Below are 14,286 nucleotides of genomic sequence, written 5' to 3' on the forward strand. Positions count from 1 at the left end.
TCTCTTTCACAACAACCCTGTGAAGTAGGTTAGGCTGAGAGAGAAGTGACTGGCCCAGAGTCACCCAGCTAGTTTTATGGTTGAATGGGGATTTGAACTCGGGTCTCCCCGGTCCTAGTCCAGCACTCTAACCACTACACCACGATAAAACAGAGTGCCTCTGAGCTCATGCAGGCAGCCTTTGACTCCCTGACATTGTCCAGCTCTCTGGAGACTTTAAGCTGAACCTCTGAATTACTATAGGTTTGGACCCATTGGTGGTGGAAGCACGGATAGTGAATTTTAATTTATCTGGAGTGTACCACGCAGATGGATGTGTACTTCTATAACTTTATACCCCAGACCCGTTTGAAAACTAAGAACATTTCTGGATAAAGCGGGGCGGAGGGCACCCTGCATTCTTCTATTCATCAGGGATCACAGCTTCATATCTTACGACGATGGGAATCTTAGCCACCACAGAGTTCATACACCAGGGGAAATAAATGGCCCCTGTAAGCTCGTAGGCAATGTCCATGATGCCCTCCATCTTTGGAGAGCTGGTGACGGGCATGACCTTAGGCAACGAGAGGACACTGTGGATCCTGGCAATCGCGCAGGACCCCCTGTTGATGTGCGACTCCAGCCGTGCGATTTCGTCGCGCACTTCCAGCGTGCGGTTCTCAGCCTTGAGGTTGACCCCCTTGTAGAGGACGACGGAGAGGAGGGTGAAGATCACCTTCTTGATGGATTTGCCCGTCGGGTTGATGATCTGGGTGGTGAAGGTGATGTTGTCGCCGGGCGCAAAGACGTTCTTGTTCAGAGAGATATGCAAGGAGATGGGGGCGCTCTTGAAGCAGCAGTTATAGCTGAGGACCTTCTCGACTTCTACCTCCAAGGGGCTCTTAGAGGACATGGAGGAAGAGAAAGGTGATACACAGTGAGGACTGAGGAGACAGGAGGAATTTCAGCCTCATCTTGAACATATGAAACCGCTGCTCTATGCTGAATCAGACCATTGGTTCATTGAGGCTAGTGCTATGTACCGCTGCATTCTCCAAACACCTGGTAAAAAGTCTTTAAAGACACATCTGTTCACCCAGGCTTTTAAATGATACTATTTTGATTGTTTTTAATGTTGTTTTAGAGCATTGTTTTAAACAAAATTTAATTGTTGTATTTTAAATTTCTTGTTTTTGTTTATAACTAATGTTTTAATGTTGCTTTTATCTGTTGTAAACCGCCCAGAGACTTAAGTTTTGGGCGGTTTAAAAATATGTAAATAAATAAAATAAATAAATACACATAAAATAAATAAAACACACTTGAGATTGGAGCTTCGCTAGTATGCCCCAGTTGACAAAGAATGTTTGAGAGTAAGAATTGTCCAGCCATAGACAAATTGAATGATTGAGGAAGGGCTAGATCTCACTGGCACACGACCTACTTTGCATGGAGAATGTCCCAGGTTCAATCTCTGGCAGCATAGGAACATAGGAAGCTGCTATATACTGAGTCAGACCATGGTTCCATCTAGCTCAGTATTGTCTACCCAGACTGGCAGCAGCTTCTCCAAGGTTGCAGGCAGGAGTCTCTTCCAGCCCTATCTTGGAGATGCTGCCAGGGAGGGAACTTGGAACCTTCTGTACTGCATGCAAAAGGAGAGTTGGTCTTGTGGTAGCAACCATGACTTGTGTCTTCTTAGCTAAGCAGGGTCTGCCCTGGTTGCATATGAATGGGAGACTAGAAGTGTGAGCACTGTAAGAGATTCCCCTTAAGGGATGGAGTCGCTCTGGGAAGAGCAGAAGGTTTCAAGTTCCCTCCCTGGCTTCTCCAAGATAGGGCTGAGACTGAGAGATTCCCACCTGCAACCTTGGAGAAGCCACTGCCAGTCTGTGAAGACAATACTGAGCTAGATAGACCAATGGTCTGACTCAGTATATGGCAGCTTCCTATGTTCCTAAGCTGCATGCTCTTCCCAGAGTGGACCCATCCCCTAAGGGGGAATACCTTACAGTGCTCACATGTTGTCTCTCATTCAAATGCAAACCAGGGTGCAGCCTGCTTAGCATTGCTACCACAAAACCAGCTCTCCTCCTACGCTTCTCCCCCCAGCATCAAAAGCCATCTCCATCTGGCTTTAAAGGGGGCTTGGAGGACAGGTCTATGGAGGACAGGTCTATCAATGGCTACTAGTCTGGTGGCTACAGGCCACCTCCAGCCTCAGAGGCAGGATACCTCTGAATCCCAGTTGCAGGAGAGAGGGCACATCCTCAGCTCTTTCTCGCAGGCTTCCCAGAGGCATCTGGTGGGCCACTGTGTGAAACAGGATGCTGCACCAGATAGACCTTGGGGCCTGACCCAGCATCTTAAACCCGGGAACAGAGATTCTCAACGTTGGGTCCCCAGATGTTATTGGACTTCAACTCCCATAATCCCCAAGCAAAGGCCACTGGGGCTGGGGATGATGGGAGCTGAAGTCCAATAACATCTGGGGACCCATCTTTGAGAATCCCTGCCCTGGAGAATGACTGCCAGTCAGTGAAGGCGATCCTGAGTTAGAGGGACCCAGGGCTTAATTCAACAGAAGGCAGCTTCATAAGGGAGAAGCCATCTCTCAGGAGCAGAGAAAGAGGTGTATGTTGAATCCCTGGCAGCATCTCCAGATGAGGGTGGGAAAGACTCCTCTCTGAAGCTCTGGAGCGGCTGCCGCTGCCAGTCAAAACAGACAGTACTGAGCCAGATGGACGAAGGGTTTGACTCGATATATCATCTAGGAGAGACCATATTACTCCTGTATTGAAGGAGTTACACTGGCTGCCGATATGTTTCCGGACAAAATCGGAGCCAGCGAACAGCTTGGGCCTGGGGCATTTAGGAGAACGTCTTATTCGTTATGAACCCCACTGCCCATTGAGATCATCAGGAGAGGTCCGTCTGCAGTTGCCACCGGCTCGTCTGGTGGCTACTCAGGGACGGGCCTTCTCCGCTGCTGCCCTGAAGCTTTGGAATGTGCTCCCTAGTGAAATAAGAGCCTCCCCATCTCTGACAACTTTTCCAAAGTCTTTAAAGATGCATCTGTTCACCCAGGCTTTTAACTGATCCTGTTTTGATTGTTTTTAACGTTGTAGAATATTGTTTTTTAAAAAAATTTAAATTGTTGTGTTTTACATTTCTTGGTTATTGTTTTTAACTAATGTTTTAATTGTTGTTTTTATCTTGTAAACCGCCCAGAGACATAAGTTTTGGGTGGTATTAAAATATGTTAAATATAAATGAATGAATGAATGAATGGATGGATGGATGAATGAATGAATGAATAAGGCGACTTCAGAGGTTCCCCAGGAGCCCCCCTAGGCCCGTGGCAGAGCAAATGCTTTGCAGGCAGTCTCCAGATGGTGCTGGGGGAAACCCCTCTCCGAAACCCTGGATACGAATAGCACGGATTTTTATATACCGCTTTTCAACAAAAGTTCCCCAAGCAATTTACACAGATATAAATAGAATGGGTCCCTGTCCCCAAAGGGCTCATAATCTAAAACAAGAAACGTAAGACAGACACCAGAAACAGCCACTGATGCTGTGCTGGGGGTGGAGAGGGCTGGAGAGCTACACTCGTCCATGAGTGTCCGCAGGGCTTTTTCTGGGGGTGGGGCAAAGCTGCCATCCTATACCCACTTACCTGGGAATAAGCTCCCTTTGGCTCAATCCAGGGGAGGGCGTTTTGCCCAAGCCCCCCGAAACCTGGAGGCATTTGCCACTGCTGCACGGCCCGTGCCTACCTCGGATTCCACGTCGTCTTGGTGGAAGATGGAGGTCCCTTGGACCAGCAGATATTTCGTCTGTTTCCCTAAGATGAGCTCCCGGGTGGCGCAAAGAGCTTGCAGGAAGTAGGAGACACGCCCAATCCGGCTGCTGAAAGTCGAGGGGATCCTGGGAGGCAAGACGAAGTGGAAGTCAAAAGTGTGGACACCTGGGCCCAACCAGTTCCCTGCAGGCCAGAAAGAAATTCTTCTCACTTTTCACGCTTTCTCAAATGAATGAGACGAACAGGAGGAAGCTGGCCAATGAGGAGGCTGGAGGGCTCTCCTTCGAGAGGCTCAAGCAAAGTTTGGACAGCCAGCTGTCCAGCCATGCTGTAGCCCACGGGCTCCCAACCTGGGGGTGGGGCTCCAGATCTATCTATCTATCTATCTATCTATCTATCTATCTATCTATCTGATTTCTGTACCGCCCTTCCAAAAATGGCTCAGGGCAGTTTACACAGAAAAATAATAAATACATAAGATGGAACTCTGTCCCCAAAGGGCTCACATTCTAAAAAGAAACATAAGGAAGATACCAGCAACAGCCACTGGAGGGATGCCGCGCTGGGGGTGGATAGGGCCAGTTGCTCTCCCCCTGCTAAATAAAGAGAATCATCACTGTTAAAAGGTGCCTCTTTGCCAAGTTAGCAAGGGCTGCCAAACTACAGCTCCCATCAGCCCCAGCTACAGTTTATTGTGGCTGAGGTGGATGGGAGTTGTAGTTCAGCAGCATCCGGAGGCCCCCAGGCTGGGAACCATGGCTGTAGCCAATTCCTGCTGAGGAAGGCGGGTGGACTAGAAGACCTCAAAGGCCCTTTCTGACTCTAACATTTTATCGTTCTTTTGTCACACCACCTTGTCCAACTTGGAGATCAACAATCCCATTTACATGTTTTCTGCCTAAGCCTGCTTGAAAGGCAAAGGAGGTGCTTGTTGTGGTTAAAGAAATACTGGCAGAACATGAGTCTCCTGTCCTGGCGATGACCCTCATGTGCCCCTCATAAGAACATAAGAACAGCCCTGCTGGATCAGGCCCAAGAAGGCCCATCTAGTCCAGCATCCTGTTTCGCACAGTGGCCCACCAGATGCCGCTGGAAGCCACAGGCAGGACCTGAGGGCATGTCCTCTCTCCTGCTGTGACTCCCCTGCAACTGGTACTCAGAGGCATCCTGCCTTTGAGGCTGGAGGTGGCCTGTAGCCCTCCGACTAGTAGCCGTGGATAGACCTCTCCTCCATGAAGTGATCCAAGCCCCTCTTAAAGCCACCCAGGTTGTTGGCTGTCACCACATCTTGGGGCAGAGAATTCCACAAGTTGATGATGTGTTGTGTGAAAAAGTACTTCCGTTTGTTGGTCCTAGATTTCCCAGCAATCGATTTCATGAGATGACCCCTGGTTCTAGTGTGATGTGAGAGGGAGAAGAATTTCTTTCTATCTACTTTCTCCACACCATGCATGATTTCATAGACCTCTATCATGTCTCTCAGTGTCCATATGTGTGCATTTATATGCATGCATGCACCCTCGGCAAGATGCACCCACCCCTTCACTAGAGAGGACGGTGTTTCTTCCTCTGTATAGTGGCATGGCATCTGTGCACATGAAACTCTGAGACAGCTCCCTGCCCCAAGGAGATCACAATCTGAAATATGACTAATAATCGTTAGTATTATTTCCAGGGGAGACTGGAAAAGTCTTGCTGGCAAAGCAACAAGGATGAGTTCTTGTGGCAGCTTAAAGATGGGGTTGAGACAGGCAGCAAAATGAGAAGGGAGAGTTTGGAGGTGATTGAATGGCATGGACTACTTCAGACAGCAGGTGGGGGAGCACATCTTTGAAAGCTCTGCAGTTAAATACACACACACACGCACACACACAAACACACACACTTCCGACAAGTAGAAAACTAGAGCAGTAAGGAGAAGGCTGATAGACGTCCCTTTGTGCTGCACTTACAGTCAGGAACATTAAGAAAAAAGTGATCTCCGTTAACCAAAAGTAGAGTTGGCATACCACCCGGTGGGTTTTCAAAAGTCATATGTACGGGGAAAACTGCCTTCTACTGACCCTTCAGACCCATGTTCCATGGAGTCCAGCACTGCCTATGCCAGGGATTGATCCTGGGTCTTTCTGCACACAAAGCTAGTGTTGCAGCCCTCCTGTCCTCCGTGTCCCAATCCCCATATTCTTCCTTTTCAGATTGGTTTCACTTGGACCCAGAAGCCCTTTCCCCTTGTCTGAGAGGTGAGGGATCTCTTTGGTGTGGTGACTGAGCCATAAAATCAGGGCGCTCTGTCTATGTTCAGAGGCTGCCTTTCCTAGGCTGCTGTGGAAAGGCCCGTCACTTAGTGGGAAAGCAGCACAGGCTTTGCACGAAGAAGGCCCTGGTGATATAAATCTCCAGGTAGGGCCACAGAGCTTTAACAGTGAGGGCCCCCTGAGAACCTGAGCGCGACTCCGAGCCTCATGCAGCAAGCCCCAGACGGCAGCAACCCTCTCTGCGTCCACTGCTAGGCTTTAGTCCTTTGCAGTATGCCTCAAAGTGTACTGTTTGAATTCTGCACCCCTCAAGGGTGCAGGGGAGTAACAGCAGGAGAGAGGGCATGCCCTCAACTCCTGCCTGTGGGCTTCCAGTGGCATCTGGTGGGCCACTGTGCAAAACAGGAGGCTGGACTAGATGGGCTTCCTTGGGGCTGATCCAGCAGGGCTGTTCTTCTGTTCTTAAGGGTCATATGACTCCAAGGAGCACTGCCTGAAACTCTGGGGAGCTGCTGCCAGCCAGTGCATAGACCAATGGTCTGACTCAGTAGGTGGCAGCGGAGGTGCTGGCTTCAAATACAGGCAGGTCATCCTTAGCTGCCTCATGCCTCTGCTTAATTGTAGCACTAAGCTGGCTGACTTGCTTCTCACCTTTGACTTTGAATGTTTTTGATTTCTGGACATAATCTGCCTTGTTGACACAGGTTGCAGGCCGGCTGTAGTCCTTGTATACGTTGTCCTCTTCGATCCACTCCAAGTAGCCCCTTCCGATCAATTCAACCTTCAGCAGAGGGTCCACCAGCGTGTTGTGGAGGCTCAGAACCAATTGTCCTTCCACAGTGGAGCCAGAGATGTACACATCGTTTGGGATCACCAGCTCGATGGACTTCACCACGGTCATGGATGGATGGGGCCAAGGAGGCAGAAGCTGAGCCCCCCGAGCCTGGAATCCCCGCAGGGTTTGTGTCAGGGCCCCTTCTTGATGCTTTGGGTGATGTCAAAAGGTTTGTGACATCACAGTGGGCGTGTTTCAAGAAAATTGTGTTGACTGTTATACTATGGATTCTATCATCCCCATAAGCGTATAGAAGAACGTGTATAGAAGAGAGATGTGTACAGAAGAGAGGAGAGCTGGTCTTGTGGTAGGAAGCATGACTTGCCCTCTTAGCTAAGCAGGGCCCACCCTGGTTGCATTTGAATGGGAGACTACATGTATGAACACTGTAAGAGATTCCCCTTCGGAGATGGAGCCCCTCTGGGAAGAGCATCTGGGGTTCCAAGTTCCCTCCCTGGCAGCATCTCCAAGATAGAGCTGAGAGAGATTCCTGCCTGCAACCTTGAAGTCGCTGCCAGTCTGTGAAGACAATACTGAGCTAGATGGACCTATGGTCTGACTCAGTATATGGCAGCTTCCTATGTAACGGTGGTTCCCAAACTGGGAGCCTCCAGATGTTGCTGAACTACACCTCCCACCATCCCCAGCCACAATAAATTATAGCTCGGGCTGATGGGAGTTGTAGTTCAGCAACATTTGGAGGCTCCCAGTTTGGGAACCACTGCTATAGAACATAAGAACATAAGGAAAGCCCTGCTGCATCAGGCCCAAGGCCCCTCTAGTCCAGCATCCTGTTTCGCACAGTGGCCCACCAGATGCCTCTGGGAAGCACTAAGGGCAGCCCTCTCTCTTACTTCTACTCTCCTGCAAGTGGGATTTAGAGGCCTCTTGCCTCTGAGGCTGGAGGCCTATAACCATCAGACTAGTAGCCATTGATAGACCTGCCCTCCATGAATTTATCTAAACTCCTCTTTAAGCCATCCAGGTTGTTGGCTGTCACCACATCTTTTGGCAGAGAATTCTATAGGCATTTAATATAACATAAACATAAGAAACATAAGAACAGACCTGCTGGATCAGGCCCAAGGAAGCCCATCTAGTCCAGCATCCTGTTTCAAACAGTGGCCCACCAGATGCCGCTGGAAGCCACAGGCAAGAGGGGAGGGCGTGCCCTCTCACCTGCCATTACTTCCTTGCAACTGGTACTCAGAGGCATCCTGCCTTTGAGGCTGGAGGTGGCCCACAGCCCTCCGACTAGTAGCCATTGATAGACCTCTCCTCCATGAAGTGATCCAAGCCCCTCTTAAAGCCATCCAGGTTGTTGGCTGTCACCACATCCTGTGGCAGAGAATTCTATAGGCATTTAATATAACATAAACATAAGAAACATAAGAACAGACCTGCTGGATCAGGCCCAAGGAAGCCCATCTAGTCCAGCATCCTGTTTCACACAGTGGCCCACCAGATGCCGCTGGAAGCCACAGGCAAGAGGGGAGGGCGTGCCCTCTCACCTGCCATTACTTCCCTGCAACTGGTACTCAGAGGCATCCTGCCTTTGAGGCTGGAGGTGGCCCACAGCCCTCCGACTAGTAGCCATTGATAGACCTCTCCTCCATGAAGTGATCCAAGCCCCTCTTAAAGCCATCCAGGTTGTTGGCTGTCACCACATCCTGTGGCAGAGAGTTCCACAAGTGGATCACGCGTTGTGTGAAAAAGTACTTCCGTTTGTTGGTCCTAGACCTCCTGGCAATCAATTTCATGGAGCGACCCTTGGTTCTAGTGTTGTGTGAGAGGGAAAAGAATTTCTCTCTATCCACTTTCTCCACACCATGCATGATTTTATAGACCTCTATCATGTCTCCCCGCAGTCGTCTTTTTTCTAAACTTAAAAGCCCCAGGTGTTGTAGTCTTGCCTCATAAGAAAGGTGCTCTAGGCCCCTGATCATCTTGGTTGCCCTCTTCTGTACCTTCTCCAGTTCAACAATGTCCTTTTTAAGGTGTGGTGACAAGAATTGTACGCAGTACTCCAAGTGTGGTCGCACCATAGTTTTGTATAAGGGCATTATGATGTTAATCGTTTTATTTTCAATCCCCTTTCTAATGATCCTTAGCATTGAATTTGCCTTTTTCACAGCTGCCGCACATTGAGTTGACACTTTCAACGAGCTGTCCACCACAACCCCAAGATCCCTCTCCTGGTCTGTCACCAACAGCTCGGATCCCATCAGCATATACTTGAAGTTGGGGTTTTTCGTCCCAATGTGCATGACTTTACACTTGCTAACATGGAACCACATTTGCCATTTTGTCGCCCACTCCCCCAGTTTGGAGAGATCCTTTTGGAGCTGCTCACAATCCGTTTTGGATTTCACTATCCGGAAGAGTTTGGTATCATCTGCAAATTTGGCCACATCGCTGCTTACCCCTGCTTTTAGATCATTTATGAATAAATTAAAAAGCACCAGTCCCAGTACAGATCCCTGGGGGACCCAACTTCTTACTTCCCTCTATTGTGAAAACTCTCCATTGATACCTACCCTCTGTTTCCTGTCTTTCAACCAGTTAGCAATCCACACATGTACTTGTCCCCTTATCCCATGACTGCTAAGTTTCGAAGTCCAGGTATACTATGTCAACTGGATCACCTTGATCCACACACTCGTTGACACTCTCAAAGAAGTTCAAAAGGTTGGTGAGGCAAGATTTACCTTTGTGGAAGCCATGCTGGCTCACTCCCAGCAGGGCCTGTTCTTCTAGGTGCTTTACAATTTTACTAGTGGGCCCGGGCACAGAGCATCTGTGCCTCTAGTGCGGCCGGGCCCACTGCCGCCTGCGCTGCGGCCAGGCCCGCCGCCTTACCTCCACGGCCGCTGGGCCCGAGGGTGCCGGTGCCGCCGCCGGGCCCGAGGGTGCTGCCGCCGTGGCCGCTAGGCCGGAGAGTGCTGCTGCCGCCGCCGGGCCCATCGCCGTGGCCGGGCCCAAGGGTGCCGCCGCCGCCGGGCCCAGCCAGGCCCGCCGCCTCGACTCCGCGGCCGGGCCCGCCTGGCTCCCCGGCCATGGCCGCCGCCGTTCTCCTGGGTGCGCCTGGACCAATCAGGCGCTCCCGCAGCCCAGCCAATCAGCTGGGCTGCCGGGACGCATTTCTCCTGGGCACACCCAGGAGAAATATATATATAGATCCTTGAGGATGCTTTTCATCAATTTGCCTGGAACAGATGTTAGGCTAACCGGCCTGTAATTTCCTGTATCGCCCCTGGATCCCTTCTTGAAAATCGGTGTTACATTTGCTACTCTCCAGTCCTCTGGTACAGAGCCCAATTTCAAGGATAAGTTAAATATGTTAGCAAGGAGGTCAGCAATTTCACATTTGAGTTCTCTGAGGACTCTTGGATGGATGCCATCCGGCCCTGGTGATTTGTTAGCTTTCAGTTTTTCCAGACAGTTTAGAACATCATCCCTTGTCACTTCTATCTGACTCAGCTCTCTAGCCTCCATCCCTAAAAAGCCTGGTTCAGGAACAGGTATATGCTCAGTATCCTCTGCCGTGAAGACAGACGCAAAGAACTCATTCAGTTTCTCTGCAACCTCCATATCCTCCTTAATAATCCCTTTCACTCTCTCATTGTCTAATGGTCCAACCCCCTCCCTGGCAGGTTTCCTGCTTCTGATGTGTTGAAAGAAGTTTTTGTTATTCACCTTGATGCTTTTAGCTAAATGTTCCTCAAACTCTCTTTTTGCCTCCCTTATTGTCACCTTGCATTTCTTTTGACAGAGTTTGTGTTCCTTTCTGTTCTCTTCATTTGGACAGGCCTTCCAATTTTGGAAGAAAGTCTTCTTCCCTTTTATGGCTTCCTTGACAGTACCCGTTAGCCATGCTGGCATCCTGCTAGACTTAGTGGTACCTTTCCTCCTTTTGGGTATACAGTCTAACTGGGCTTCTAGTATTGTGGTTTTGAGTAAACTCCATGCACTCTGGAGCGAACGACTCTCCTGATTTTCTCCCTCAGCTTTCTTTTCACCATACTCCTCATTTTGGAGAAGCTTCCTCTTCTGAAATATCTTTATGTATTATCTCAGTCTGAATCTTGCTTCCATTAGAAGTTGAGCGTGTCTTTAATATTATGTAACTTCATATGTCACAAGAATATAAGAACATAGGAACAGCCCTCCTGGATCAGGCCCAAGGCCCATCTAGTCCAGCATCCTGTTTCACACAGTGGCCCACCAGATGCCACTGGAAGCCTACAGGCAAGAGTTGAAAGCATGCCCTTCCTCCTGATGTTACTCCCCTGCAACTGGGATTCAGAAGCATCCTGCCTTTGAGGCTGGAGCTGGCCCACAGCCCTCCGACTAGCAGCCATTGATAGACCTCTCCTCCATGAAGTCATCCAAACCCCTCTTAAAGCTATCCAGGTTGTTGGCTGTCACCACATCCTGTGGCAGAGTTTTCCATAAGTGGATCACGCGTTGTGTGAAAAAGTACTTCCGTTTGTTGGTCCTAGATTTCCTGGCAATCAATTTCATGGGATGAGTCCTGGTTCTAGTTTTATGTGTGAGAGAGAAGAATTTCTCTCTATCCACTTTCTCCACACTATGCATGATTTTATAGACCTCTATCATGTCTCCCCGCAGTCGTCTTTTTTCTAAACTAAACAGCCCCAGGTGTTGTAGCCTTGCCTCATAAGAAAGGTGCTCTAGGCCCCAGATCATCTGGGTTGCCCTCTTCTGCAGTTCTACAATGTCCGTTTTTAGATGTGGCGAGCAGAATTGCAGAATTCCAGGTGTGGTTGCACCATAGTTTTGTATAAGGGCATTATAATATTAATATTATAATATATAATATTATAAGCAGAGGAGACGGGGCAGAAGGGGACCGGGAGGTGGGCAGAAGGTGGGGGGAATGTATTGCCACACACATCTGTGCGGGCCGGGCTCAGCTAGTTGCAGTTAAAAAGGGAGGAGCCTGAAATTCACAATTTGAGCAGGCTGTGACGCATGCGCATCCGGTCCTTTATCAGAATGACCGCTAGAATAGCAAATGAGCTACGTGGAAACCACGCCCCTTCTCCCCCAGTTCCCGCCAGCGCCGGCCAATCAGGAGGCTCCGAGCGCATCGTTGCGATTTTCCGCGCCAAACTCCAAAGCCGGGAGGCGTAAAAAAAGTAACTTTTGCGCGGGCTGTCGTGACTGCTGGGTCGTCTCTCTTTCCTATACCTGGTGCCTTTCCGGCTTTTACAAAACATACACCTGTATATGGATTCGTAATTTATTTTCCTTGTCGCGTAAGCTCTGCATCTTAAACCAGAAGCCTCTGGAGCAATTTAAGTGCATTTTATTTGGTGTTTTATTTGATTATTTGAAAAAAGGCGGACTTTCTCCCCCTCCTCCTCGCTGCAAGAGATCAGAGAGAAAGCAAAGGTTCGTTTTATTAAAAAAGGTGAGTGCTTTTTTAATTTGCTGCTTTCTCCAGATATCCCGGGAGAGGACATCACGGGGTGGCTTACGAGCAGCAAAAGTGTTGAAGGAAGGATCAGCTAAAACTCAAAATACTTATTTCAGTTTCCTGTAGCATCCTTGTGCTGTTCTTGCCCTTAAATCTGCGCGCCCACCCCTCCCGGTGCAATCCTGTGTTCGCTTTACTTCCAAGAAAGCACACTGTCTCCTGTGCGTGTTTACTCAGGGGGAAGTCCCGCCGACATTAATGACTTACTCCCAAGTCGAGCGTCCTTGCGCGCTGTAGCCTTAGCAGCAGGACTGAGGCTGCTTTAAGCCCCTTGAACTCAACTCAGTGGGATAGATTTATTGCGCCTTAACTCGGCTGAGGATCGGGCGCGGATTGGGACTTGCTGTGCATTTTGAGTATGCAAATACTTCTTGTATGATCCTTTTGGATATTCTCTTTAAAACCAATCGTGAAATAAAGGCTACATTTTGAGAGGTAGCAAAACCGACTTCCAGAGGGGTCGCTGTGTATTTTTTGAATGTCGCGGGAAAATCAACAGACTCTGGTTGTACTCTTATAACTAGCCTCTTAAGATTGCAGTCGTAAACAGCTGAATTCCATGGGATTTCTGGCCCAGCATGAATGGGACGGAGCCTTTAGTTAGGCTGCAGTTCTAAACTTATGGGGAACGGAAGCCCTATTGAACACAGTAGGATTTACTTCTGAGTAAACGTCGTTTCGGAAACGAGAGTCGCTGTAGTGCGGTTAGAGCAGGGGCTCCCCAACTTGGCGTCTCCAGATGTTGATGGACTACAGTTCCCATCATGCACTGTGGCGGGGGTGATGGGAGTTGTTGTCCATCAACATCTGGCGACCCCAAGTTGAGAATTGATGGAATGCTGTTATGAAGCTGACTTTGGCCAATCTCTTGCTCTCAGCCTAACCTACTTCACAGGGTGGTTGTAAGGGTACAGTGGAGTGCAGGAAGAAACTGTGTATGCAGCCCTCAGCAACTCAGAGGAAAGTAAGGGAGCTGTGTGTGTGTGTGTTGGGGAGAAAGGGCTGTATTTCCAATTCTGCCAGCAGCTTTCGACCCACTTGGTATGTATCTATTTCTCCCTCTACCCCTTCTGATTCCTGCACAGTGTCTAGCAGCACGTGGTTTGATTGAACCAACCCAGTCATCCCTTTGCAAAGGATTCTAGACTCTGCTGGACTGGAGTAAAACTCCACAACTCTCTTGCCAACAGCTCCCTGCTGTGTGCTCCCACCAGCAACCGGTATCTAGAGATAGACAGCTTCTGAACATGGAAGCTCCACTTAGCCATCACGACTGTTGACTGCTAACAGACCGTCTTCACAGATTTGTCCCTTCCTTTATTGGGAGCCCTCGGAGGGAGTGGCCCCGACCACATCCTGTGTGTGTAGCGAGAAATGCTGTGGGTTAATTATGCGTTGGGGTTAATTATGCCTTTTCCTAGGCCTCTGTCTGCATGGAGGTCACACCTATATAGATAGGGGGCTGGCTATAATAATCTCCTAGTTAGTGGTAGGGAAGAAAATTATCAGACTGGTCTCTTAGGAACAAAGGAAGCTGCCATATACTGAGTCAGACCCTTGGTCCATCTAGCTCAGTGCTGTCTACACAGACTGGCAGTGGCTGCTCCAAGGTTGCAGGCAGGAATCTCTCTCAGCCCTCTCTTGGAGATGCTGCCAGGGAGGGAACTTGGAACCTTCCAGATGAAGTAGAAGTACTGCATTCGAAATAAATCATAAATGAATCCGAGCAAGAAAATTGATAAATCCTCGGACTAAGTCCCTGTGGGTGGTTAGGTGAACACAGTGTGGTCCTATCACAGTTCACTGTGGGACATAGGAAACTGCTATATACTGAGTCAGACCATAGGTCCATTTAGTTCAGTAGGATGGTCTGCACAAAAAGGCTGCTGGACCCAGCAGGTTTCCA

At 49.2% G+C, this 14,286-nt stretch overlaps 2 protein-coding genes across 4 annotated transcripts in view; one reads left to right on the forward strand and one right to left on the reverse strand.

Annotated features, from left to right (window-relative positions):
- Positions 1-310: 310 nt before the first annotated feature.
- Positions 311-7,022, reverse strand: ARRDC5 (arrestin domain containing 5). Its single transcript, XM_053299869.1, has 3 exons — positions 6,694-7,022; positions 3,762-3,970; positions 311-883 (listed from the first exon to the last, which is right to left on the reverse strand). Exons 1-3 carry the CDS (start codon positions 6,941-6,943, stop codon positions 404-406), a joined length of 939 nt encoding a protein of 312 aa, XP_053155844.1. The 5' UTR covers positions 6,944-7,022; the 3' UTR covers positions 311-403.
- Positions 7,023-11,997: 4,975 nt separating this feature from the next.
- The window catches only part of UHRF1 (ubiquitin like with PHD and ring finger domains 1), a 43,236-nt gene continuing 40,947 nt past the window's right edge, over positions 11,998-14,286 (forward strand). Inside the window, exon 1 of one of the 3 annotated variants that reach the window (XM_053301678.1) lies at positions 11,998-12,295. The gene's annotated coding sequence lies outside the window, so the exon portion shown is untranslated. Of the gene's footprint in view, positions 12,315-14,286 lie in introns of all 3 variants that reach the window. The other 2 variants (XM_053301677.1, XM_053301682.1) reach the window with 2 other exon arrangements.

This window comes from Hemicordylus capensis, chromosome 2 (assembly GCF_027244095.1).
Source record: "Hemicordylus capensis ecotype Gifberg chromosome 2, rHemCap1.1.pri, whole genome shotgun sequence".
Lineage (NCBI taxonomy): Eukaryota > Metazoa > Chordata > Lepidosauria > Squamata > Cordylidae > Hemicordylus > Hemicordylus capensis.